This window comes from Ctenopharyngodon idella, chromosome 10 (genome assembly GCF_019924925.1).
Source record: "Ctenopharyngodon idella isolate HZGC_01 chromosome 10, HZGC01, whole genome shotgun sequence".
NCBI classification, from domain to species: domain Eukaryota; kingdom Metazoa; phylum Chordata; class Actinopteri; order Cypriniformes; family Xenocyprididae; genus Ctenopharyngodon; species Ctenopharyngodon idella.
In genome coordinates this window covers 42,087,253-42,114,219 of record NC_067229.1, presented here as the reverse complement: position 1 = coordinate 42,114,219, position 26,967 = coordinate 42,087,253, and the positions used below count along the sequence as shown (strand labels likewise).

General features: G+C 38.8%; 2 protein-coding genes across 10 annotated transcripts in view; both read right to left on the bottom strand.

Moving 5' to 3' along the window:
* Positions 1 to 21: 21 nt before the first annotated feature.
* Positions 22 to 10,126, bottom strand: akap1a (A kinase (PRKA) anchor protein 1a). Of its 3 annotated transcripts, XM_051911254.1 has the most exons (13): positions 9,941 to 10,126; positions 8,343 to 8,546; positions 5,638 to 6,440; positions 4,965 to 5,071; positions 3,105 to 3,231; positions 2,921 to 3,027; positions 2,453 to 2,630; positions 1,563 to 1,713; positions 1,414 to 1,481; positions 1,162 to 1,235; positions 711 to 770; positions 524 to 633; positions 22 to 163 (listed from the first exon to the last, which is right to left on the bottom strand). In XM_051911254.1, exons 2-12 carry the CDS (start codon positions 8,525 to 8,527, stop codon positions 571 to 573), a joined length of 1,923 nt encoding a protein of 640 aa, XP_051767214.1. In that variant the 5' UTR covers positions 8,528 to 8,546; positions 9,941 to 10,126; the 3' UTR covers positions 22 to 163; positions 524 to 570. The 3 variants fall into 3 exon arrangements, with proteins under 3 accessions (XP_051767214.1, XP_051767212.1, XP_051767213.1); XM_051911252.1 differs by having other exon boundaries at positions 22 to 633; positions 9,941 to 10,125; XM_051911253.1 differs by lacking the exon at positions 9,941 to 10,126 and adding an exon at positions 9,421 to 9,699 and having other exon boundaries at positions 22 to 633.
* A 729-nt stretch (positions 10,127 to 10,855) lies between these two features.
* The window catches only part of nf1b (neurofibromin 1b), a 60,589-nt gene continuing 44,477 nt past the window's right edge, over positions 10,856 to 26,967 (bottom strand). For 3 of the 7 annotated variants that reach the window (XM_051907988.1, XM_051907986.1, XM_051907992.1), the window contains 22 exons: positions 26,525 to 26,957; positions 26,095 to 26,435; positions 25,789 to 25,991; positions 25,366 to 25,559; positions 23,447 to 23,587; positions 21,733 to 22,012; positions 21,431 to 21,645; positions 19,072 to 19,133; positions 18,821 to 18,962; positions 18,515 to 18,616; positions 18,286 to 18,426; positions 17,361 to 17,487; positions 17,145 to 17,276; positions 16,883 to 17,042; positions 16,646 to 16,803; positions 16,409 to 16,531; positions 16,217 to 16,335; positions 15,892 to 15,992; positions 15,661 to 15,803; positions 15,272 to 15,318; positions 14,940 to 15,156; positions 10,856 to 12,763 (listed from right to left, as the gene is read on the bottom strand). In XM_051907988.1, the coding sequence (XP_051763948.1) occupies positions 12,618 to 12,763; positions 14,940 to 15,156; positions 15,272 to 15,318; positions 15,661 to 15,803; positions 15,892 to 15,992; positions 16,217 to 16,335; positions 16,409 to 16,531; positions 16,646 to 16,803; positions 16,883 to 17,042; positions 17,145 to 17,276; positions 17,361 to 17,487; positions 18,286 to 18,426; positions 18,515 to 18,616; positions 18,821 to 18,962; positions 19,072 to 19,133; positions 21,431 to 21,645; positions 21,733 to 22,012; positions 23,447 to 23,587; positions 25,366 to 25,559; positions 25,789 to 25,991; positions 26,095 to 26,435; positions 26,525 to 26,957 (3,727 nt within the window). In that variant the 3' untranslated portion in view covers positions 10,856 to 12,617. The remainder of the gene's footprint in view (positions 12,764 to 14,939; positions 15,157 to 15,271; positions 15,319 to 15,660; positions 15,804 to 15,891; positions 15,993 to 16,216; positions 16,336 to 16,408; positions 16,532 to 16,645; positions 16,804 to 16,882; positions 17,043 to 17,144; positions 17,277 to 17,360; positions 17,488 to 18,285; positions 18,427 to 18,514; positions 18,617 to 18,820; positions 18,963 to 19,071; positions 19,134 to 21,430; positions 21,646 to 21,732; positions 22,013 to 23,446; positions 23,588 to 25,365; positions 25,560 to 25,788; positions 25,992 to 26,094; positions 26,436 to 26,524; positions 26,958 to 26,967) is intronic. The other 4 variants (XM_051907990.1, XM_051907993.1, XM_051907989.1 and 1 more) reach the window with 3 other exon arrangements.

The window sequence follows — 26,967 nt, the reverse complement described above, 5'->3', positions numbered from 1 at the left end:
GAAAGAGAAAAGCACAGCATGTTTGTGATATCCACAGATCTTTTACTCCAACAGCAGTGAGATGTTTGGCAGCGTCAGTGTGTGAGTACAGAGCAAGCTCATTTCAGCAGGGGTTCATGATGCTCTTCACTGTCAAAGAGCACAATACGGTCCCCACCCATATCTTACAGAAAGAAAACAAAATACAAAGACCAAGAAAAGAACAAAAAATTGGAAATTACTACAAAAAAAAACTACATTCTTCATTATCAAAATACCTGAGCACAACACAATCTTTCAAATCATCAGCATTCAAGAGACAATTTTAGAAAACAGTACTATATTAGCAACTGTTCACATAGGCAGCTTTGGTTTACTATATTAAATTTACTCTGCAATGCATTCTGGGAAAATAACTTAATTCAGTGATCTTTTAAATAACATCAAATAGCATAATATATTAATCATTTAAAGAGAATGTTTCAAAAATAAGGTCTCCAACAAAATCTCCATACAACAAACCAATGGTCAAAAAGTGAAATACGTGATTCACTGTGCGGTTCAAGAGAGGATAAGCGAAAAGCTGCGACATCACTGTGTCTCAAACCAGGTGCAAAACCCTCGTTCAGCCAGTAATCTGTTCAGCAGAACCACCTGCAGACACACAGAGCACATACACAAGTTAAGCTGAAATTTAAGAACCTAGCAGAAGAAAAATTTGCCATGCACACCTCGTCTCCCATCTGTTTCCACACGTGCACCAGAGGAAGGGCGTCTTGACTGCTTGTCACCTGACCATAGACAAAAACATCCGTCATGTTCAGAATTCTTACAGAAAAGCTTCTTAAAATATTCCTCTGAGCTGTTTTTGATCACCCAGTGCAGTTTCTCAAACTGTCAATTGCGACTTGCTGAAAAGCAACTAATTAATAAAATTTTAAATGTTTTATTTGTTTACCTGTATGTCATGTGACCATAAATCGACTGTGAAGATGCGAATGTTGTTAAATTACCGAAATATTAACTTAATCTCAGGGTGTATTTCAAGTAAATATTTATCTCAAAGGGGTTCAGCTGACAAAGAAGTATGAGAATCCCCTGGCAAGTGAAATGATGCAATACTGTGGAAATAATAGAATATACAGAAATAACTGACAGGAAAATGTGTGTGTTTGTTATAACCTTGATGATTAAGGCCATATTTGCAGTTAATTCCTCCAGTGCTGCTTTAGCCTCCAGGGAAAACTCTTCCTCTCCTATCAAAGCAAATAAATTGCTTTTAATTTATCATCATAATTCAGTATTTATGATTTGATTCATTTGACATATATATATATATTTTTTTTTTTACAAAATGTACAATAGAAATAATAATATATAGCAGCAGAACATCACCGAAAAGTATTTTTAATTACAAACAGGCTTAAGCTTTACCTGGCAAAGGCGTGATATTGTCTAACAGAACCTCTGCTGCCTGGAATGGTAATGTCACAAAGTCTGACCTGTGAAAACAAAATTTTCAAATATCAGATTCAGATCAACAACCACAGACAAAGAATGAAACCAAACTTGAGCCACCTGACCTGATCTGCCGGAGGATGGCGCTGTTCACGGTGTCATAACCTCCATTATCTACATATCTGATATGAGCCGTGCCCGACTCTCTGTTGTACTGGATGACCTGGGCTCTCTGCCAGCCACTTCCTGTTACTGGAGCAGCACAGACCACCCCCACTGACAGAGACAGAGAGAAAGTAGACAGACTTCCTCGAAAATGGATGACAACAAGAAATTCTAATCATATTAGGAGATGATAAAACTGCCTTCATAACACCTAATTATAAATTATCTTACCACAGTTTGAGCAACAATTCATTACGTACAGCACGCATACTATCAGTGATGCCGTGTGTGTGTGTCTGTGTGTGTGTGTACTTGTACAACCGTCTTTGTGAGGACTGGTTTGAGTTTTAGACCATCGGAGTAAGGACAAAGAAAGAAAAGTGAGGACATTTTGGTTGGTCCTCACTTTCTGAGACCCCTTTAAAGGCCTGTCTGAGGGTCAACACTAAGGATAAGGTTATAATTAGGTTATTGGGTAGGTTTAGTGTACGGGTTCAGGCTAGGCACTCAAACTGTGATGGGTAGGGTTAGGGTAAGGAGCTAGAGATTTCATAGTGTTTTAACTTTACTAGTATTCTAAAATATGGGAAATGGGAAAAAAATAATTACATTAAAATTAATTTTAAAAGTCACACCAATAAAGCTGTGCTGGTTCTAAAACAGAGAAAAGGCAAATGAAGACAACGATAAGGAATAAAAGAGAAGCTAAAAAGAATAAAGCGAAACCATACTATACTATGGTAGAGACAGATGTTGCGTTGCTTCTAGCTAAATTAATACATGTCAAAGTGAATATAAAGCATTTACTCTCAACATGGAGATCTGTGTGTGCAAGTAGGGGTCTATATACCTTCGACGGGGGTGGGCAGGCTGGGACATCCAGGCTGAGAGTAGCAGAGCTGCATGTGCTGAATGAGGGTGGGAAGGGCCTGATAAGATGGATGCTTGTGTTGCTGAACGAACAGATGAAGACCCACCTCCACCTGCGACACGATCACCTCCACAAACACATCCTGAGGCAGCAGCAGCTACAGAGACGACAGAAAAACACACACTAACGGCTCTTACAAACACAATGGTTACTCACACGTCCAGGCATACATTAAAATGTGTCATATATTCAGTGTTACTGGTGTCAAACTTGGTGTGATGTGTCTTTAGGCACCAATTTTCCACTTAAAATTTAAGCCTGTTCCTCACACAAAGGTATTGTATGAATTGACAAAAACAATATAGCACATAAATCATATGAACTTTTTGTGTTCCACAGAAGAAAGTCATAGATTTGGAATGATGTGAAGATTTTAAGAGTCCTCACCCAGGATGTGATGGGCAGGCAGGGCAGAGGGACACAATTACTCAGATCCAGATCTTTAAACTTCTTCCTGATGAGTGAGAGAGCATCATCCACCTGCTGCTGTGAGCCTGGATGAACAAACACACATGAATTCAGCACTGGGCTTTAGCATTGATGAGGTAGCCGTCATCATGGGAAAACTAACCCTGGATGTGGCAGATCTGAATCTCCTGAGTGAACGGCAGGGTGGAGACGTAGATCTTTGCTCCAGAGCTCTGCTTAAGAAAGTTCACAAATTTCCCCTGCTTCCCGATCAATCGACCAACCAGATGCTGCAAAGACAGGACTTGTTTTAAATCTAGGACAGTTCTTCCTCATATAGAAAACAAGTCTTCCTGTCACTCTCCTTAAACAATCCTCAACACACAAACACACACAGGCTGCATCCAAAATCTTATACTTCCAGCATAATTACTGCATATGTATATGCAGGCTGATCACTAGTAACTCTACTGTGGTAAATGCATTATGCATATTTAACACACATTATATACACACATTTTCCTGCTGCATTATTTACATTATGTATAATGTGTGTGTGTGTGTGTATAAATATATACATTTATATTTTTACACAATATTCTATAAATATAATCAATTTATATCAATTTATTTCCCTGCTTCTAAAAATGAACACTACCCTGACCACCTACTCCTAACCAGCCATTCAAAAGCTTTACACTGAGTGACATCTGTTGGCCAGAAGTAGCAGGTGCATGTCATTTGTTCAAAGACAGCCAGCGAGTATGGACTTCATAAACTCTTTAACTATTAATTTAGGGAGATATTACAACATTTTAAAGAAATGGGCTGACATGGGCTGTATCCGAAATCACATACTTCTCTATTATATAGTAGGCGAAAAACAGTATGTGACAAAAGAAGTGTGTCTGAATTCACCATACTCATAAAAGAGTAGGCAAAAAAGTACCCAGCTGACCTGCTACTACCAGTGAGATTCTGAAGCGTGCATACGATGGACACTTTACTATCCCATAAGGCCACGGAAGAAGATTTGTGAATGGCAGTGAAGCGACGCAACTGACGCTGGTTGGTCACGTGATAATGACAGCATGGCAGATGTAGTACGTTCAGTGTCATGACAAATTGGGTTTCCCCAGACAGTCAGTTAAAGATTATCCTATATCATTCCAATATAGGAATGATATTAATTTAAAATTCCCATATAGCTTACTATATAATGTGAAAGAAAACAAATTAGTGCATAATAAAACCAACTGAAAGTAATTTCTTACACTTGATTAACTGTTAAATAATAAATAAGCCTATAAAAAGAGGGTTCACTTCTATTACTTGTGAATAAGCGAAACTGCAACACGCAATATAGAAGAATATGTCCCGCCTTTTAAGTTAAAGAGCCAATCGCTGATTAGTAAAGTCATTGCATCACTGCAGCTGGCGTTAGAAGCTCCGGTTCCCATAGAAACCCTTAGACTCGCGCTTAGGACTACACGTGCACATTGGCTAGTCTAGCCTGAAAAATAAGCTTTTTAAGCATAAGAAACAACATTTATGGGACAGTTCATGTCAGATTTTGTTGCTGATTTGAAATATGTTATTTAATTTTGAGTTTGCCAAGCAGTTTTTGAGATTTCAGGATTCCCCCATTCAAATAGATAGGACTTGGTCTTGGATACCTGAAAAAGCTGCCTGGAGGCATTGCAAATATGGCCGCCAAGTGAACAGACTTTCCTTGAAAGGGACCTTGGTCCGGATTACATTCATACTATACACATACTTTTTTAGTGGTCATGAAGTAATTACTTATTCAAAATAAATACCTACTCAATAGAGTATGCGATTTCGGACGCAGTCACAGTATAGAGGCCTTCATATGTCCTGTAACTTGAGCTCTACTTTAGTGAGTCTAGTACTTGAAGATCAAGTATCTTTTCTGCTGTGGTGCATCTCTGAACTCATTCATACAGAAGTTTATATGTTCAATCAATATCAGTATATGGGTTTGTCTGTAGGTGGGGCTCACCGCTGGCACCTCTATGTCCCAGAGAATGATAGGCTGGGCTGGAAGTGGAGCCAAGCTGCTCACCTGAGTATCGGCACTAATGCAGCTTAAATTTTTAACACCCGAACCTGGAGATGAGATCCATATGAATGTCACACACTAACTTACTGCTTCGGGATTGAAGCATCTGTCTGACTTAAATATATTTATTTTATATTACTGTATATATATTTTCAGACAGATAGCTGTAACAGGCAAATAATGTTATATAGGCTATATCAAAAAGTCGGTCAAAAATTTGGAATCAATAAGATTTTTTAATGTTTTTGAAAGAAGTCTTATGTTTACCAATGTGCATTAATTTGATCAAAAATACAGGAAAAACAGTACTACTGTAAAACATTATTACAGTTTAAAAAACTGTTTTCAGTATATATTAAAACAATTTATTCCTGTCATGGCAAAGCCGAATTTACTTCAGTCTTCAGTGTCACATGATCCTTCAGAAATCATTCTAATATGCTGATTTGGTGCTCAAGAAACATTTATTATTATATTGAAAACTTTTTGCTGCTTTATTAAGAGATTTTAAAATTTCAAAAAGATATTAACATTTTAAAAGCCAGTTAATTCATTTCGCAAAGATCAAACAGGAGCAGAATTTGAAGAGGTTGAAAGTAAATGTCTCACGTACCTCTCCAGGCCTCCTCTTCTCCCTCTGCCACTCTGTGGATGCTGGGAATCATTTTGCTCTCAATGCTGACTGTGTCCTCTTCTGTGGGGGTCATTAAAAAGCCTCGACCCTCCTCAGACAGCTCGCTGGTCAGCCCCTCTGCACCGGATGCATCCTCTGAGAAGCAAGAACCACATCCAGAATCATCTCCAACAGAAGCTCCTAAATGGCTGAGTAGTTTTTCCCTGAATGAGACGGCATCCTGAAGAGATGCTCTGCTGTTGTCGTCACTGCTGATGCTTTGCTGCTGAAATGGTTCTTGAGCAGCAGACTGAAATTCACCCTCCGGAGGTCTTGAAACACCGGCAAGCTCATGTGGATCACTGGCTTCCTGGTTTTTCCAGTCCTCGGCCGCTGCTTCTAAGATCTGTTGGACCAGAACAGAACTGATCTTTTCCATGTTCTCCTGGTTCAGGCCTCTATCCATGGAGGAATCTGACAGGCTGCTATCCAAGTGGACAGAACCTGGCTGTTGCCCCGTTGAAGGGTGAGAATCGTTGGAACTGGAAAGGCAGTTTGAAGAGAGACAAACCAGGTCAGACTCAAGCCCACTGTCCTCTTCACAAACTTCTGGATGACCTTCACCAGCAATGCTGTCCTTTTCTTTCCCAGTTTGGAGAGTCTCAGGGAAACGAACAGATACTTCTCCTTCTGGCTCGGGTCGAGAGGTGCAGGTAAGGTTGCGCATGTCCAGAACTGGTGAAGAATCTGTGAAGTTGCTTATTTCAGAGGATCCTAAGATGTTGTGGTCCATCTTCAGGTCACTGTAAGAGAAGAAAAACAGAAACAGTCCAGTGTCTGTCTTCACTCTGGAAAAAGCGAATCTGTCCATTCTCTGAAGGTGACTTACTCTGACAGGTCAAGATACATTTTAGGATAACTTGGCATAAACCAAGATTTTCCATTCTTCAGCAATGGAAACAATGGTCATACTGCTAAAATGATGAATTAAACCAGAGGTTTTGAAACATTTTGCTGTCAAGGACCCCCAAATATCATCTTTTTACAAGCCTTCTTTTTTGCAATAAAAAGGCAGCTATGTATTTTCATGAATAAAAACCACACTGTGTGAAAACAATATTAAGTGTGAAATATTAAAGACAAAATGAAATGCTATATCCCCTGGTTTCACAGACAAGGCTTAAGCCTAGTCCCAGTTTAAAATACATGTTTGAGCTGTGTTAACTGAAAGCAACTTATCTTAAAATATGTCTCAAGTATTTTGGAGTGGTTTGGTGGCAGTCGTGGTCTCGTGGTTAGAGAGTTGCACTTGTAACCCAAAGGTTGTGGGTTCGAGTCTCAGTATAAAATGTTACTATTATTACATTTAGGAAATATACAAAAACACATTATCTTAAAGGGTTAGTTCACCCAAAAATGAAACTTCTGTCATTAAGTACTCACCCTCCAAATCCCTAAGACCTTCGTTCATCTTTGGAACACAAATTCAAGTTCAAGGTCCAGAAAGGTGGGAATCACATCATTAAAGTACTCAATATGACTCCAGTGGTTTAACCTCAATTTTATGAAGTGACGCGAGTGCTTTGTTGGTGCTAAAAACCAATTTACCACTTTACATACAAAAATATTGATCTGCAACGCGCGTTCACAAGAGCTTCATGACGCGTGCATGTTGTGTTCAGACTCGCGCGTCAACTCAACACATATGCGCAAGTGTGTGCGTTGGGACGGAAAGAGAAGAAATGATTGAATAATGTTGTTATTTTTTGTTTTGTTTTTGCACACAAAAAGAATTCTTGTCGCTTCATAACATTAAGGTTGAACCACTGTAGTCACAGGGACTATTTTAACTATGTCTTTACTACTTTTCTGAACCTTGAATGTGGTAATTACATTGCTTTCTATGGGGGATAAAAACACCTCTTGGATTTCAACAAAAATATCTTCATTTGTGTTCCAAAGATGAACGAAGGTCTTATGGGTGTGGAATGACATGAGGTTGAGTTATTAATTCAGAAATTTCATTTTTGGGTGAGCTAACCCTTTAAATATATCATTAATTATCTCAAAGGTGTGTAAATTTTAGCGGCATCTAGCGGTGAAGTTGTGAAATGCAACCAACAGCTCAGTTCACCGCTCACCCCTCCCTTTCAAAACACACAGAGAAGCTACGGTGGCCGACACAGGACAAAGATGTCGTCGTCTGAGACAGCAGAGAGTAGCCAGTCAAGCAATGAGCAGTTTGTCCATTAGGGCTACTGCAGAAACATGGCGGCGCAAAATGGCGACTTCCATGTAAGGGAACCCGTGGTGTGTGTAGATAGAAATGGCTCATTCTAAGGTAATAAAAACTTAATGGTTCATTATGTAAGGTCTTTATACACCACTGAAAACATAGTTATGGATATTATATTGCATTTCTGTTAATAGATCCACCTAAATATTACACACTGGACCTTTCAAGGAACACATTCCCCAAAAATATATTTTGTAAAAAAAAAAAAAAAACATTTGCAGACATTGCACCACTTGTGACCTCCTGGGGGTCACAAGTGTAATTTACAGCTCAAATAACACATATTTGTAGAGAAAAATTTATATTAGAAGATATTATCGCTTAAAACTGTGGCTAACCAAGTAAACAACCTTCAAAAAAAAAAAAAAAAAAAGGGGGGGACACAAGTCATGAACGCTCTGCTACTGACCTTTCCCCCAAAATACTGGAGTCAGTAGGGGAGGAGTGAACAGGTGTCCTTCTGTCCGAAAAACACACCTCCTCTTCAGTCCAGAGAGGAGCTGTCGTCCTCCTCCTCCTCCTAAAGCTGTACCAGCACCAGCCCAGCAGAGTCAACACAGAGATAGAGACCAGCGGCCTAAACGACAGCAGCATCCTCTTTCCACTGATCCCACTGAGAAAGAGAGAGAGAGAGAGAGAGAGAGAGAGAGAGAGAGAGAGAGAGAGAGAGAGAGAGAGAGAGAGAGAGAGAGAGAGAGAGAGAGAGAGAGAGAGAGAGAGAGAGAGAGGTCAACTACATCTAATAAGGCCATCCCTAGTCTTAGGTGGCACTAGACTGTAAGGAGAGACGTCTGAGCTCAGAGGGGGAGTGAGTCTTGACACCAACACTTCTGCAATAGAAGACCAGAGCAATCTCATTACCAGCTCAAATATCCCAGCAACACATAAACACATGAGGCCCTCTTAAATACAGCTGTAACCATGACATTCACCACACATCTTATTTCCTGCTTGTCTATGATTATCAATATATAACATGACGATGTGTTTGCAGTGTAAAGGTAAAAAAGAAAACCAACAATTACAACCCAAATAGCAAATAAATGCAAGAAAGAAGATCAAACACAATTTGTTAGATTTCTTTTTAAAGTGAAAATGTTAATAAGATATATTAACAATAAGAGAAGAACAAAAAGAAAATTAATTTCAATATAGCACTAACTAGGTGCCACATTTAAATACAGTACAGAAATCACAAAATCAAGATAAAACTAGAACCTTCAAATCCCTAAATGAGCCTTATTACTCTATCAGTGACATCAGCCATTGAAACAAAGAGATGATTATGGGTTGCAAAAATATGAATGTCAACAATTTCTCACACCCACACATCAAATCAGAGCAAACATGAATAGAGAACTTTGCACTCTGCAACTTTTTGTAAAGCATGTTAAAAACCAATTGATGCATTTACATCACATGCAAATAAATCAACAAAAATGAGATCTTCATTCCACATATATTAAAAGAAGCCGGTGTTTGCTCACCGTGAAGCTCAGCAGCGCTGGTGTGTAAACGCGTAAATGAGGTCACGGGAGCGCACGTGTGTTCGCGACAGCAATCAATAGCCGAGTTGATTAACTAATGCCAAATTTAGCCAACAAAATTAAAAACTTGACTAAAACGATGTATTTCAAGGCAAATGCATAATATAACATTCACAGTAGTTAGTACATTAAAAAAGAAATTACACTACGATTCAAATAACCAATCAGAGTGAAGTTTTGTTACAAGAGTGTGGCCTGTTGTCAAGCGATCTCCCGCTCAAGCTGATAGGCGGGAAACCGAGTCGGAATTGAAGCGCCCAAGGCTGCATCATTAAAAACGAAGGTAACCTTTTATATGCTGTTTAATTAACATTTTTATTTCATATGTAAGCAGAAGGAAAACTAGGGTATGTAACTGTTTTATCCATATGTATGTGTATAAGTTGTCACACTGAGGTGGTGTACAACACTTTTAAAGGGTTAGTTCACCCAAAAATGAAAATTGTTATTTATTACTTACCCTCATGTCGTTCTACACCCCCAAGACCGTTCATCTTCGGAACTCAACTTAAGATATTTTTGATGAAATCTAATGGCTCAGTGAGGCCTCTAATGCTAGCAAGTTTATTTACACTTTCAGTGCCCAGAAAGGTAGTAAAAACATATTTAAAACCGTTCATGTGAGTACAGTGGTTCAACCTTAATATTACAAAGCGACTAATCTTTTGTTTTGAATCAGTGGTTCGGAGCGCCAAAGTCATGTGATTTCAGAAGTTTGGCAGTTTGACATGCGATCCGAACCACTGATTCGAAACAAAAGCTTTGAAGCAGTGTTTTGAAATCAGCCATCTCTAGATATTATTGAAAAGTCGTTTTATATATATATATATATATATATATATATATATATATTTAGCCGCTCAAAAAATGGTAGGACCACTGTACTCACATGTTGTTTTAAATGTGTTTTAAATATGTTTTTAGTACCTTTTTGGGCACTGAAAGTGTAAATTAACTTGCTGACAATAGAGGCCTCACTGAGCCATCGGATTTCATCAAAAATATCTTAATTTGTGTTCTGAAGATGAACGAAGGTATTACGGGTGTAGAACGACATGAGGGTGAGTAATTAATGACAGAATTTTCATTTTTGGGTGAACTAACCCTTTAATATCTGCACACAGGTCTTTTATCTTTACTATAAAAAAGACCCTGTCCAGATTTTTTTAATTTACAGAGAGTACAAGTATTTAATTATATTGTTTTACACTTTTTTTTTTTTTTTTTTTTTTTGTGTGAATAAAATTAGTGTTTAGCTCCACTTTCTACTCAAGTCAGGATTCTTCAGTGAAATCTTTAAATGTGATCTGGATATAAATGAGCTTTTTACCGGCAAAACAAAAAACAGTTCTAAGCCAAAAAACATACACAATGATCGACAGAAATGGACTTTATTAGTGTTGCATCTGTAAATATGAAATCAGATGATAACAATAATGTATTATAAAGAGGGTCCAGGACACAAAGATTTCGATCTTCAGTGCAACCCTCAATATTTCCTCCATGTTAATTGACATTATGCAGTGAACATGATTGATAGACAACAATTCATATTTTTATGTTGTACATATTCAGTAATTAACTGCTTTACAAAAAGCAAAATAATACAATGTCATAGTCACTTGTATTTACAGTGTAGTAAATATACTTTTTCTATTTTTACACAAAAAAATATTTACAAAGGTGAAGCTCTCAGCATAAAAAAAGAAACTAAAGAGAACACTTATGTAAAATTTTGCATAACCTCAAGTGCTGAAAAAAAAAAAAAAAAAAACGTCACTCTAGTGTTTGAAACATCCATCAGTCTCTGCCATTACTAAACTCACATTCAACACTTGACCTTTCTGACATTAAGACGTACCAATGTGAAAGCAACTCATGATTAGAAGAACAGGAAAAAATAAAATTGCCCCCAATACACACATTTCAACATGTCCAAGAGTCAAAATGGCACCATTGTATATGGGGTAAGGATAAAAGTTAGATTTCAAGCTTGGATTTAATTTGAGAGAAAAATAAAACACAAACATCAGCACACATGGCATAACATTTACACAACCAGTAAAGAAAATCTGTTGCAGTCACACAAATTCAAAACTGGACAGTCTTGCGGAACCCAGAATGTTACAGTTCGCCGACCAAAAACATTAAGAAATAAGGTGCAAGTAAACTTTGTAAAGAGCTTGAGAATTGTCCCTAAAACAGCAAGTTCTTGAATCTCTTTTTGTTAAAGTTGCTATACCATAGAGCAACTCAATGAGATCTTGGCTGTCTCTCTCAGTTCTTTATATCTGAATGCTTCTTCAGTTGATTGTTATTTTTCTTGTAAAACTGAAATTACATGTTATCTTCAAACCGTCCCCTTTAATCCAAAACTGACAGATTATCACCACCACAAGAGTTGTCATTGATTGAGAAATAACAGCAAATACATTTCAGATAGATTAGGCCAATTAGAATTCAGAAATTCACACAAATTAATTTGGCAAAGTTTAAGTGGGGTTTTGGAAATGCAGTCCACACTGAGATTTCACAGTTTGGATGGATCGGCAACTTGTACTATAAAATCCAAAAGGGTACAAAGGGTAAATTCTTGAATAAATACTACACAAACGATTGTACATATTTGTTTTAGGGGACAGCTCGCAAATGTTTCCTTATTAGTGCTGACTCTCCAGGAAGCAAAATCATTCCTGCCCTAAATGAAACGACCACAAAAAAGTAAACATAGTAAGTAAATAAGATCAAAAACAACTGAACAAAGGAATGGCACTTGGTTAATACTTTCATCTATTACATTTAAGAAGGAAATTAGTGCTTTTAAACATAATATACTCAGGACCTTCAGGCATTGTCTGTGATTCCATCAAAAAAAAAAAAAAAGTTTTAATGTTCTATTATGCATAAACAAAACAAGAAAATATTAGACTTTCTCCCATTCTGTGTCAAACAGTGACTGGTTTAAACAGAGGCGTTCAGTTTATTTTGATCCTGGCAAACACGGCTGAACAGTTTTAGAAGAACCTAAAGATTACCGTAAACGCTGGGTTTACGCAGGAGTGAAGAGAAACTGCATAAAATGCAGAGAATGTATGTCAGAGGTCCAGCAGGGGCTAAACCCTGCTGTGCTGCAATTCTCATACAATCTTTTTGATGCTAGGTCTTTTAAAACTTCCGGTGCTGCGTTGTTTCTGGACCTGGCTGGCCGAGCCATGGCGTGTGCGTCCGCTGGATGCCAGACCTGTGGTGGGGGACAGGTCCACCTTCTCTTTATCGATTCCTGCTTGAAGCAAAAACATACATGTGTGATTATACAGAGCTACAAACATACAAATTAGTTTTCTGAAGTGTGAAAATACATAGCCTTTTTTTTTTATACATTAACTTTTTTGCACACTCACCAAGACAGGCATTTTGATATTATTTTGTCTGTATCTGACTGTTTAAGCGCAATAAGCAGCGAAAAATAACTCAATTTACTTTGGGTGTGAGCACAAAATCTGCGGGAATGAGTAAAATTATGCGCAACACACACAATCCCATGCCGAAATTCAAGCCCCTCACTGTCGGAGAGATGAGAGAGCTAGATACCACAGCTGGTATTGTGTATCTATTCTGCAGAAACTGAGTACTGGAAACATTTCAGATATGTCAGTATCGAAATGTGTATCGAAAAATCATTATTTTTGACAACACTACATTGCACTTACTTTATTATTTGAGATGCCTTTTTAAAAGACTACAATTAAAAAAATTAAAATTTAACCCAACAATGTGGATAGGAGGAGTAACAGCGTTACACACCACTGCTGAAATCCACCCGCATCTGGCAGGTTGGCGGGTGTTAAAGTCAAACCCTAAGCCTATATTTTAGAGTCATTCAGACTTCTGTTCCTGAGGTTATATTAAGAGATGACCTTTCAGTAATACAGACAAACTAGATATTCAATTAGATATATCATGCTCAGATGATACAAAAATTATAAAAAGCACATACAAAAGGTGGCAAAGCTGTTGCTTACACACATTAGGAGTGTGTACTATCTAATATGGGACAAACATTACATTTAGAACACATATGTTCTTCACAAAAAAGATAGGCGTAACCATGCTAACCCCCCAAAAACAGAAGTGTGACTGCCTGACAGGAAATTAAATGTAAAAAAAGTTACGCAAGATGTCTCAAATGAGATTCATAATTAAAACATTGCTCGTCTCTTTAGGTTCATCTCTTCCAAACCAACCACAACTGACACTAGTTAGACCAGTATGCGTGGCCAGAAACATGGCTTGGAACTTGCTGCATTGCACCTGGTTACAATACTGTTTAAGTTTCATCTTCTACAAAGTTAGGGTTTAAATATAAAACTACAAAGCACTGAGTAGAGTGCAGACAAATAGAAAAATGCAGGTTAAAATGAAGAGGAAGTGTCAGGCAGAGAACTTCACACTGCACGAGCAGCTCTTTACAGTCAAAGTGTAAGAAGTGACATCATCATGCTTAATCTGCGATAAACATCTGTGAACAACAGTTGCTGACAAAGAGATAGAGACTGCAAAGAGTGAGAGGCACATTAAAAATAAATATTCTCATGTCAGGGTTTTTCCTGGCTCAAGACGAGGCAGAGGTGGTAAAATCCTTGGTCTGTCTGTGATATTCTCTGATTTAGATATCTGCACCTGATCATCACATTACAATTTTTCAAATTCTCAGTGTTAAGCATGATGATATGGTAACATATCACACTGAAGTAAGCTGCTTACATTTATTTAAAATAAAAGTTCTTCTTTGACTAAATTACATGTCCTTAATAGCCTAAACACAGGCTTTACTCCCTTCAAACTTAAATTGTCACTATTTCATTATATCATTGTTGGAAAACACTTTTATCAGAATAATTTCTTTTAGATAAGCTTGTGTATATTTTGAGTTAAAGCTGTTAAGTTATAAAGCAATATCTCATAAAGGGTTTTTCCTTTGTGTTTTATCTAATGACCACTAGGAGGTGATCTAGGCACGTTTTCCTTGATTGGTTTTCCCTGAAGAGAAATGCGTTCAGTTGAAAACGAAAGTAAAAGAGTGACGCACTTTCGTTGCGTCTTGCCGTGAAATGAGAGTTCCCTGTCTTTATTAAAATCAACACATTAATGATTTATCTCTCATCCATCCGCAATTAATTGGAATGTTATTTTTTTATTACTTGGCCCGCCGACCCGCAGATTATCTGCAGTATCTGCGGATATAACCGCGATCCGCGCATCATCGAACGGTTCGAGAATGGACACAGGCCGGGAACCTGCAACAGAACAGTGTCGGTGGAAAAGGGGCATCTCATATCTGAGCATGTGACTGCCTGTCCGAGTTTTGTCTACAGCTGGAGGCAGCACGAAATTTGACAGAGGCGGCCGCCTCGTTATTCTCTGTGCAGGAAAAACCCTGCATGTACTTCAGTCCTGACCTGGTGCGTGCTGGGAGGTGGCCAGTGAGGTCATTGAATTCGAAAGGTTGAGGTTGGCAGTGATGCTGAGCTGGCTCTGAGCAGGTGGAGGGTATGGAGAGGTGGGTGTTCGCAGACCCTCCTCGCTCGTTTCCTCGTCGATGCCGGGCAAATAGGTGTCAATCAATGCGTCCAGAAACTTGACAATCAGCTCCGCATAGTCTGGGAACTGAGTTTGCTGCAGAAAACATTGTGCAGCTCAAGTTTATGCAGAGATATATATATATATAATAACAGATCATGATCAGTGTTTTTTTCTGTTCCATTTTGAGAACAAATTCAGTGTCACTTACTTTAGAGAAAGGACCAGCAAACCTCCAGAGTCCATTGAACCCAAAAGCTGTGGAGGTAAGTAAAAATGTTATAGAATTTGAGTACTCACTAGACTCTGAGTACCCAACTCACTCACTCATTCATTGATTACAGGATGATTTTTACAGCTTCTCATCAGACTCTGGCAATCATACTTAAGAGTCCCTTATCTACCCATCAGTCTGTGACATTTACAAATCAGGCTTTCACATGCTCTCATCAGACTGGCATTCACAGATCAAACTCTCACATCCACTGATCCTGCATTGGTCAAACTGTGAGTATCATCTCAATCCTGTTCAATCATCAGATTAAACATGAAACAAGTTTTGGACGTGTGCATGTATATGAGAGATGTGAGCTGCTTTACTTTGCAGGTAGGATGTTTGGTATTGAGGTGGTGACTCTTCATGATAAACTACACTCTGCAAAATTCCATGGACTGGGTTCAGAAGATTTGGGTCCTGACACAGTGACAACAAAGTATTAATCTTTGAATCCAGGAGGTTGTGACTGAAATAAAAAGCAAAACACAACAATGAGAGTCTCATTTCATCATTCAATGTCATTTGTACTGAAGAGCAGGAACATTTGGACTTACACAACAGGAAAGACCTTTGGGAAGACAACACTGGCCTCAGCTAGAAACTCATACAGGACTCTCTGCTCAAACTCATCCGATGTGTTTTTCACCTGAGTGGCCTAAAAAAACCATTCAATAATACAGATGAGTCAAAATTCAGAGGATGAATAGATGTTTAAAAGAAATGGTGGGGTAGGGGGGCAGGAAGTGACACATAATTCTTCAGAGGAACAGAAAATGACAGAAAAAGTAACAAATATTTAAATTATAAATGCAAATTGGTCTGTGAATGAGGAACTGAAAAAAAAAGTTCCTTATTTATTCTGAGAAAGAAGGATATTACCAGCACAGTCAGAAGCAGCGCCTGGATTTTGGGATCTGTGAGAACTTCCTCATTAAGCAAGACATTGGACTCGGACACAGAGACCTTCCGCAGATGGTGATGGGAGATTCTTGGGGTTTCTTTCAACAGGAAACAAAAAGTTATAGATGGATGCAAACATTGAGTATCATTTCATGTCTTTGTGACCCTCACCAATTTCATATTCATTTTCAGCCACTCTCCTCATCTTGGGCGGTGTGGTGATACCCGATTCCATTTCAGGCCTCTTCGGTGCTTTGCTGTCTGATATCAGGTGGTCAAAGCTTTTTCTGGTGCCTAAGGGAAAAAATGTAAGAACATTAAAACACCTAAAACAAACTAATCTAATAGTTAAAAGCATTAAGGTTTGTATATACATATATATATGACCTCATTTTCATAATAAATTACCCAGAAGCTTCTTGGTGTTGACCTGGGAGGGTTGCCCCATGTCCAGGCTCATGGATTTGCGTGTTCGTGGGCTGATCTGCCCCACTATGGGGTACTGGGCTACCAAGTATCGCTCTGAGACCTTTGGGGATGCCCACAGCTGGCTTTCCCGCAGCGTTCTGGATGACAAAGATCATGATTTATGAACTGGGATGCAAAAAGTTAGCATTTCACAAAAAGGTAAAGGTGTGAAGTTACCCTGATCTTCTGTCTAGATGGTACCTGCAGTTGGGATCCTCATGATGTACAGAGTACGTATCCATGTGAACATTCTCCATGGTAACATCAGAGAGTAGCAACAACTTCCTGTGTTTAAGGCTGCAGCGGCTACGCACTTCTTCTGACACAGGGAGGAGAGCTATACAAGTGCACATACACAAACATTACTATAACATCTAAATAACCAACGTGAAGACATAACCCAGAGAAGGAAATGGGAGATTAGCAGTGGTTTCCTTGCCTGCCAGATATGCCACGCTCTGTGTGTTCACCTCAAACTTATCACAGTTCAAGTGTTTTCCTACCAAGGCCAACAGCATGTGCAGGATACGGATGGTCCGTGCCACTGTGGTGGGGGAGGGGTGTCGGAACCCTGCCAAAACAAAACAGAAATGTGATAGTTTCCCAACCAACACACAAAATGTTTGAATATTTTTGCATAACACCCATTATTTACCTTTCAACAGGTGCCCGACTAAAGCAAAATTAAAGTTGGAGTTGAAGTTGAGACCAACAAAATGGTCCATTTGTTTGCAGTGCCATTCCAAAGGCTGACGGATCTCCATAAACACTTCCTCAGGACTCTGAGAGATAGACAGGACAAATCCTCATTTACATTTTTAAATGTACTTAAAAATTTACTTTTTTTTTACTTGTTTCTATCATAAATCAACAAAATGTTGTTTGAAATTGTTTTTTCGAAGTTACCAGTGCCACTGTAGAACTACCCTATTTGCAGTGTATTTTTCACCCATGATTCATTTATTCTGTCACCGAAGGTAATAATAGGTGGTTTTTGTTGGCCTACATATACTTCCGTTCAAAAGTTTGGGATTGGTAAGATTTAATGATTTAACGTTTTAAATGAAGTCTCTTATGCTCACCAAGACTGCATTTATTTGACTATTTGAAAAAAAAAAAAAAACAGTAATATTGTGTAAAATTATAACAATTTAAAATAATTGTTTTCTATATATTTTAAAAATATTTAAATATATTTTCAAATGTAATTTATTCCTGTGATGCAGAGCTGAATTTTCAGCATCATTACTCCAGTCTTCAGTGTCACATGATCCTTCAGAAATCAGTCTAATATGCTGATTTGCTGCTCAAGAAACATTTATTATTATTAATAGTGTATTAGGAGTAGTGTGTTACAAAAGCTTTCTATTTCATATAAATGCTGTTCTTTTGAACTTTCTCTTCGTTAAAGAATCCTGAAAAAAAAAAATTGTGTTTTAGTGTTATCAACTGTTTATAACATTGATAATAATAATAAAAGTTTGCTGAGTTTGCTGATTTTTGAAGGATCGTGTGACACTGAAGACTTGTACGTTTGTATATGTGCTGCAATTTGACATGTGAGAGTGTTATATTAGAACCTTGTCGTTGAAGACTCGCAGACTATCGAGTGTGTGTAGGTTCTGTTCCAGCAGAGCGGTTCCGGCAGAGTACAGATTCACCTCATCCAACTGCAGCACAGCCACAGCCACCCAGAAGAGTGCTTTGTGCATCGGTGAGTCCTGGACAACACCCACACAGTTACACAAGTCACACACACTCGCTCTCTCTCACACGCACACACATTTTTAGAACACTGTAATTTGATACCTTGTTGAGCAGAGGCTGTAGTTTAGTGAGGGCAATGACAGTAGCTTCGATCAGCACCTGGCTATTACAGTTATCAGGACTCTTCAGGCAGCTCTCCAAGCCCTGAGAAAAAAAAACAGTTCTTCTTAAATGACAGAAAACATCACTGCAAAGCTAGATGGCAACATTATCAACCAAGATGATCTAATACTTTCCAGAGCAGAGCAAAAACAGAACACAATACAGTTTATGGATTGGAACTTGAATCATTTTCATGGCTAGCCCATGTTCCTGCTTTAAAGGAAGACAGTTTAGACAGGTTCTGACCCGGTCAATGCTGAGGAGAGGGCTGGCCTTGCTCAGGATCCGTATGATTTGTTTCATTTGGGTGTGTGTGACCCGTTTACTGATGCAGCCAAATACCACAAGAGCCCGCGGCTGCAAGGATGGATTATATTGAAAAGCAAACCTGCACATTAAGCACACACATACATGTTCATCATGAATCACATATCAGTAAACTTAAACTTTATTAATGAATTATTTCATAATTCATCTGTAGAGAGCAGTTTGCATACTTCTGTGCCAGATCGGTCCACTGGTCCAGCCATTTACAGCCTGGAATGTCCCTCATACATGCCTTAAACACAAAGGGAAATACCCTGTGAAACACTTTTAACCAGTATGTAATGCTGTACAGTAAACACAGAAATATATAGAGAAATGAAACAGGCAGATGCACAACACTTGAACTTTATTAAGGGTCTTACAATAGCGCTGCTAGCACTTTGTTGAAAGAACATTGCAAAACCATCTTAACAAGGCAACAAGTGTGTATTTAGCTGGTAAATACACATACAAATTGTGAAAGAATGGTTGGGAGGGAGCATGAAGAATCATGTTCACACATGAATACAAGATCTTGACCAAAAAAATGATGCACCTCTTGATGGAAATAAATGTTGTGATGTTAAGAGGTGCATCAATTTTTGGTCAAAATCTTGTATTGACAATGCAAGAGGTGAGCACTCTGTAAAGTCTACTCCAGCACATCCCGAAGACTTTCAATGAATTTAAGGTCTGGACTCAGAGGGGCCAATTCATGTGTGAAAATGATTCTTCATGCTCCCTCCCAACCATTCTTTCATAATTTGAGCCTGATGAATCTTAGCTTTGTAAGGCCCGCCCAATCAGCCCAACAACAGTTTCCCATAGGGCGGGGAAGGTTTCTTGCATGTTCTGTCTTTTCAGTGTGGCAAAGTATTTTAATTCCAATTAAACTATTATCTGACTCCATTTTATTATGACCTCGAATTTAGATTAGAATGGCAATTGATTATTGGTCATTTGTGTAATATTTTAGCTACACATTTGATTATTCTATTTAACTCTTTATTGAAATGACACTCGTTCATTCGGATTCCTATAACTTTTTGAGTCTCGCACCGGCTGGGAATACGATCTCTTAATCACAAACTCGTCAGTCTTGGTCATTAGACAGAGGCAATTGACTGATACTTTCAGACGCCGCACCATGCTTGATTATTTCCAAAAAATATGTTATTTAGTCCCCATAGATCTGTACACACTTAATTAAAGTAAAACTATATCTAACCAGAGGTCATGATAATTACCATAGAACCAAACTGACCAATTTAACTTCCTCTAATATTAACTTTATATAATCATGCCGTGGTTTCCCCGATACACTTAGTTAGAATGATATTACAATAATCAGAGGCTGAGGCTCACCCTATTCAAATTGGTCTAACAATACTCTGTTGTTCTGAACGGAAAACCCATTATTAGCCTCTACGGTCTAAGTACACATGACTAATGCCAATGTGTTAGTCGGAGCTCTAAAACTTCAGTTGGCGTGCCCCGATGCTCCACAAACTTTAGAGATTTAGAGCTTAGTCCGTTACTAACCTGAGCGTAGATCTGTGGTGCTATGCACTTAACGTAATCTACTAGAGTCAATAATTTCAGAGTAAGTCAGAATAAAATCAAATGTAACAATTTATTAGTCAGGTAAATGTATCATGCTAATTACATAATCAATTCAAAGATAATAGATACATAACGCTGAGTGTCCAAAGGGCCGACCTGGCTAAAGAATCGCGCCTTGAGCCTCCTGCAATATCTCTTTAAATACTCAGACCAAGACAGAAACTTCTTTCAAATGGAAACATTTGAGTTCACAATGGGAATTTGCATTAATCAGGGTCCCAGACTCTCTTCTCTAAACTCTTAAAACCTTTATTACCTTCTGGTTTACTTTTGTGGGAATGAGACCTTTGTACCAGTCACACTGACACATTTCAAATGATACCAAACATGTATAGCATTGTGTGACAATTGTTCACATTAAACCATATAGATTTTGGGTGAATTTCAGGTCATCTCCGCATGTAGAGAGAAGAGATGGGGGACGAGGAGGTGAAGGAAAGGAAATGTAGATTAAGGCAATGCTGAGGTGTGATTGCGTCTCGGATGGGAATGCTAATTTTGCAAGAGAGAATTCAAATGTTAATTTCCTTTGTTTTCTCAAAGAGTAGCCCTCTCTTGGTCTAGACAGTCCGGCATCAGCCTTACAGCTTTGTCATCCTGGAATATGGTCATGATCTGTCTTCCTACATGGTTGTTTAAGAAATGAAAAGCTACACACTCCATCAGTTAGGGTTAAAAAAAACATGCTAGAAACATAATAATCACTGCAATAATGATCCAGTCATAGACTCGTGCCTATTTAAATCCAAACAGGAACTTATTTTGGCCAAGAAGTGTATATAGCTATATGAACAGGGGTTCACTTTGGGTGAGGCTACCTAGCGCAATGAGAGATAGAAAACAAAGTGAAAGTCTTTCCATCTTCACTAGTCTACCTAAGATGGAAGAGATGCTGCTTTACCGATTGAGTTACAAGGTATAACGTACCTCCATGATCTCCAGCAATGCCTCGGTAACAGTCTCCAGGGATGACAAAGCAAAGGTCTCTCTCTCATAGGAGCCCGGAGAGAATGAACGATCCCTGTAGCTGGAACGAAAGGCAATGACCGCAGCCGATTTGACCTTGCTGATGCCGAACAGCAGGTAGAACTTTGGCAGGGAGAACTCTGTCAGACTAAGACGCAACACCTGCTTGGTCTCCTCTGCACAGCAAAAAAACAAGACACTTCAGTAATCAATAACTCACTGATGCATGAAAACATCTCTCTAGGGCACAGACATCCTCTTACCGCTGAAGCACAGCTGAGAGCACGTGCAGAGGGAGTGGATGATGTTGATAACCAGGCCATGCGTGGATGCCCGAAGCGACAGAGGCCCTGTGGCCACCAGGAGAGTCACAACATGGAAGAGGTAGGGCAGGTGAGCGGCGACATCCAGAGAGTTGTTGAAGGACAGCATGAGCATGTACCTGGCCAGGATGGCGATGTCATCCCACATCAGGTGCTGCTCCAACGTTGGTGTGGGTGATAGGCACGTCTTATCGATGATTTTACACATCCGAATGATCACCTGTTGGTAAGTGCAATGGCAGAATTCAATCTCCATAAAACCCAGGTTAAATTTAGATGAGAGAATTGTTGTTATTGTAAACTAAAACTATTAAAAATAGGTTTCAGTAAATGAAATAAAGCTAAAATAAAAAATAAAAAAACAGTTAACTTAAAAACACAACTAAAACTGAAATAAACTTTAAGGGTTAGTTCACCCAAAAATGAAAATTCTGTCATTAATTACTCACCCTCATGTCGCTCCAAACCTGTAAGACCTTTGTTCCTCTTCGGAACACAAATTAAGATATTTTTAATGAAATCCGAGGGTTTCTGAACCACACATAGGCAGCAAAGTCATTGCACATTTCAAGGCCCAGAAAGGTAGTAAAGACATTGTTAAAATATTACAATAATGAGTTGGTGTTTTGATGTAGAACCCGGAAGCACTGCACTGTGTTTACTACGTCAACAGCGTAGGAGACTGACAAAGAAGAGAAGAAATTGTTGAATTGTTGTTAATATTAAGTTTGAACCACTGTTGTCACGTGGACTATTTTAACTATGTCTTTACTACCTTTCTGGGCCTTGAAAGTGGTAATAACGTTGCTGCCTATGTGTGGTTCAGAAACCCTCAGATTTCATCAAAAAGTATCTTAATTTGTATTCTAAAGATGAATGAAGGTCTTACGGGTTTGGAACGACATGAGGGTGAGTAATTAATGACAGAAATTTCATTTTTGGGTGAACTAACACTTTAAATAGAAACATTAGAAACAAACTAAAATTGAAATGAAAACTGAAAATATAAAAATAAAAGCCAATTCAAATGATATAAATACTATAATAGTATATAAATAATACTAAATAACACCAGAAAGCTCAATATATACAGAAACACTGAAAAAAATAAATTAAGAAACAAAAACACATTTCCTGTTTCCCATGAATTCAGGAAATTGTTCTGCCTGAGAATAAAGCAGTTATTTCAATGAAACATTAAAATGTTAAGTCTGTCTGATTCACAGAACCCAGCTGAGCTCAATGAACCAACCTCAAGTCCATGACCTAAGCGCCATCAACTATCTCTCAAGACAAAGATAGAGAGAAATAGAGAGAGGCAGATCAGACTGGTTAAAAAGAGCAAGAACAAAAGCGAAAGAAAGAGAAAGCAACCAAACCACATCTGTGAGTCTCACTGTGCTCGCAGAATTACAGCTCTTTTTATAGCATCACATCATGTAACATGCTTTGTGTTGCAGTTTTACATGTTCAGAAACATTTTCAAAATTTGGTCCTTGGGCCTGTTCAAGTTTCTCCTAGTCTAAATGTAATGTTAAGGAACTTTGCACTTATAAAAGCTTTTTTTAAGCTACCATTTATATTCTATATAAATGGTATTCTATATAAATGTAGTTATACTCTCACAAAGTGTGTGTGTATGTGTGAACATCACCTTGCTAGACACCAGTTTGACGTTACCAGAGGCCAAAGCCACTGCGGTGTCTGCCATTACTTCAGCTTTGATGGATCCGAGACCTCCCGTCGCACTGGTTTTAATAAAACTGTCCAGAACTACATCAAGTAGGTCTGTTATCTGTAGACACAGGAAGCTGCCATCAGCTCAATATAGACATGGGTAACGCTCTCTAAAATCAAATTAATTGCAAACACAACAGTGAAAATAAAATTATTTAAGGAAGTGAATACGACTGTAAAAACCACAAATACCAAGGCATTAATCTTTTAAAAAAATTGTGTCATTTACGTAGTTTCACCATGCAGCTCTTCTTAAGCCTTAACACCTCCCCAGCAAAACCAAAAATAATTCTGTGTCACATGTAGGGGTGGGTGATATGGCAAAAAAAATATCATATCACGATATGAGGGACTGCATGGTAAGCTACCAGCACTCGGTGAAGGCTGCTAGGGAAAAATATTTTTCTAACTTGATAGCAAAGCATGCGCATAGTCCAAAGACTCTGTTTAGTACAATACATAATGTACTATATCCCAATATGCTTTCATTTCCTGATGCTACACCAATAATTTGTGATAACTTTTTGAAGTTTTTTGTTGATAAAATTAATAATATTCGATCTTGCATTACTAAATCGGATAGGCATTCAACTGTTATTGACCCATGTTCAGCCTGTTTAACTGAGTTTGAGCCTGTGTCATCTTCCTCTCTTGTGGAGGTTTTCCATAATATGAAGCTTTCCTCCTGCTCCTTGGATGTGGTACCTCCTCATCTCTTCATGGAAGTGCTGAGTGTCGTTGAACCTTTTGTTTTAACAATAATAAATAGTAGCCTATCTCAAGGCACTGTTCCATCAGTTCTGAAACATGCAGTAGTGAATCCACTTAGAAAAATGGTCGGTTCTGATCCTTATATTTTGGACAACTATCGCCCCATTTCAAAATTACCAATTTTATCAAAAGTAATGGAAAAAGTTGTCTTCCAACAGTTGACTGTATTTTTAAATGAGAATAACTTAATAGACAAGTTTCAGTCTGGTTTTAGACAACATTATAGTACACAGTCAGCTTTGCTGAAGGTGTTGAACGATCTTTTGTTAGCTGTGGATTCAGGTAACTGTGCAATTCTTGTCCTCTTGGACCTCAGTACAGCTTTTGACAGCTCTGGACCACCAGCTGCTGTTACACAGATAAATAACCAATTGGGTCCTTTATCTGTGAATTCCCAAGCTTATGCAAAACATTTGGGAGTGATTTTTATAACAGCCTTAAATTTGACAAACAAATAAATTCAGTGCTGAAGAATAGCTTTTACCATCTTAGATCCATCGCTAAATTGAAACCGTTTTTAACAGTCAAGGACTTGGTACTGTATAAATAGACACTGTATAAATTATATCTACACTGATTCTTATTAAAGCTACTGAAGTTATTCAGTGAAGAGCAGTAAGTGATTTTCTCTTTGTCTTTGATTAACATTAATGAAAAAACAGCAGCAGGTTTATTAAGCTGCAGTCACTTTAAGACCTCATGCACAGATCGAATATACAGACACGCATCCGGTTTTCTCCCAACTGTTTACGTTTACTTAAGACATAATTGACTGTGTTTATGTTTATGTAAACTGTGTGTATTTGACAGTTTAAGTGCAATAAGATGCGAAAGATAACTTAGTTTAGAACACTGTGCGTATATAATGTTTAACGAGCAAGGCTTTAAAACGCATGAAAAAATAAGGCAAGTGTTGGTGCCAAAACTGCAACTGATAGAATGCACTGTAGCACGATAATACTTCTTCAAGAGAAGATTGTGGAGACATTTTAATCATTCACCTTCAAAAATCATAATATCGCACACCCCTAGTCACATGAATACATTTCAGATCAGCTGTGTTACCTGTCCCAAGCTCCCCCAGATCTTGGCCTGAATGGATGGATACATCTGCTTTTCATTGATCGTCATAGTAATGAGTTTGTCCAGAATTGCAGTAACTCGTTGGCGCTTGGCATCATCGCTGTGCTTGCAGAAGCGTACCAGGTTCAGCAGCCAGGGAGTCATGTACTCCAAACACAGGTGCTTTAGTTCTATACCTGCATATATGGAGGAAAGTCATTGGTTACCAGAAGACTTCTTTACTGTAATAAAGCAAATACACAATCAGTATAAACATTTGTGGACTAATGATGCCTTCTAGTAGCAGTTGGAACTTCCTATTAGGACTTCAAGGCAAAACAGAGAATGCGAGTAAAATGTCTGAAACAGTTGGGGGATCACTAGGGTCTTCTGAGAGTTTAATTAAAGGCTTAATGGGGCACTAACTGGACTTGCTGAAACCAGAGATACACTCCTCCAGGAACTCCAGGGTCAGGTGAGGCTCATTAGCTGCTAGAGTCTTGCTAATGGACACGATGAAGAGGGTGTTATTGGCAGGGATGCAAAGACCAGAGGTCTCCAGAAGTTGGCCTTCAATCTTCAGGTTAAAGGTGCAAGTTAAGGCACACAGGAGGTTATAAGCTGCAGACCTTTTAACAAAACAGAGAGAAACATAAACATTCAGACATGAAATGCCAGGAATACACTGGTGAATATCTGACCACTGTTGATTTAAAGAGGATGATTCATCACCTTAAACTGGGGTCAGAGCTGCCCAGGTTCAGCAGGGCGATGTTGAGAAGGGTCCCCGGAACATCTTTGGGCCTGATCTTGGTGTGCTGGGGGATGGAGTCGGGTTGGGAGAGCTCCCAGCGCGTACGGATGTGGATAATCGAGTGAACTATGCTCTCACACTCCTGGTGCATGAAGGTCAACGGCGTACCCTGGTTAGCGATGGTTAACGTGAACTGATTTTCATCCACTAGGCAGATCTCTTCAATCTCTGAGGCGTAGTAGATGTCGTTGAGGAAGACTGACTGACCCAAGACTCGTGTTCGTTCGGCTGAGGTCACCTGCACTGCTGTACTGCCCACCTGGAGCAAAGAGAGAATCAAAAAAACACTGAGATAGAACATAAAAAGTGAAACCGAGCTGTAAGAAGTATTCATGTTTCTTCACCCACCTTAATGGACACTTTGGTGTCTTTGTGGGCCAGTTTTAGGGCATTGTGAAAGACTTTCAGGTCTTCATCCAGGGCAAGAGTAGCTGCCGGAAGCTTCTGTTGTTCTGGTTCCACATGCTCAGCCAGCCGTGCGGGTGAGTCAATGAACAATAACTTCTTGCTGCCCTTGAGGCCCGTCAGCAGTCTCTCGTGGTATTTGGTGTATTCTCGTACCCATGTGTTACAGTTATAGATATAGATGGCGGCCACGTTCTCATAAGCAAATCCCGGAAAGACAACAAACCATTTGGAGAGAAAGTCTGTTTTGAAGCGATTGCTGGGGCCAGCATGCGTCAAGTCCACCACTAGCTCGTAAGGTTTGGCGTAGTAAGGTTTGAGGGTAAGTAGTACATGGTATATGAGTAAATCTCCATTTATCTGGCCTGTCTTGAACCTGTGAGGGA

Coding starts and splice junctions, on each gene's coding strand:
- akap1a (XM_051911254.1), bottom strand. CDS start 8,527: ATGCTGCTGTCGTTTAGGCCGCTGGTCTCTATCTCTGTGTTGACTCTG. Junction 3,232..4,964: donor GGGACATAGAGGTGCCAGCG/GTGAGCCCCACC, acceptor CTGTCTTTGCAG/CATCTGGTTGGTCGATTGAT. Junction 2,631..2,920: donor GCCTGCCCATCACATCCTGG/GTGAGGACTCTT, acceptor TCGTCTCTGTAG/CTGCTGCTGCCTCAGGATGT.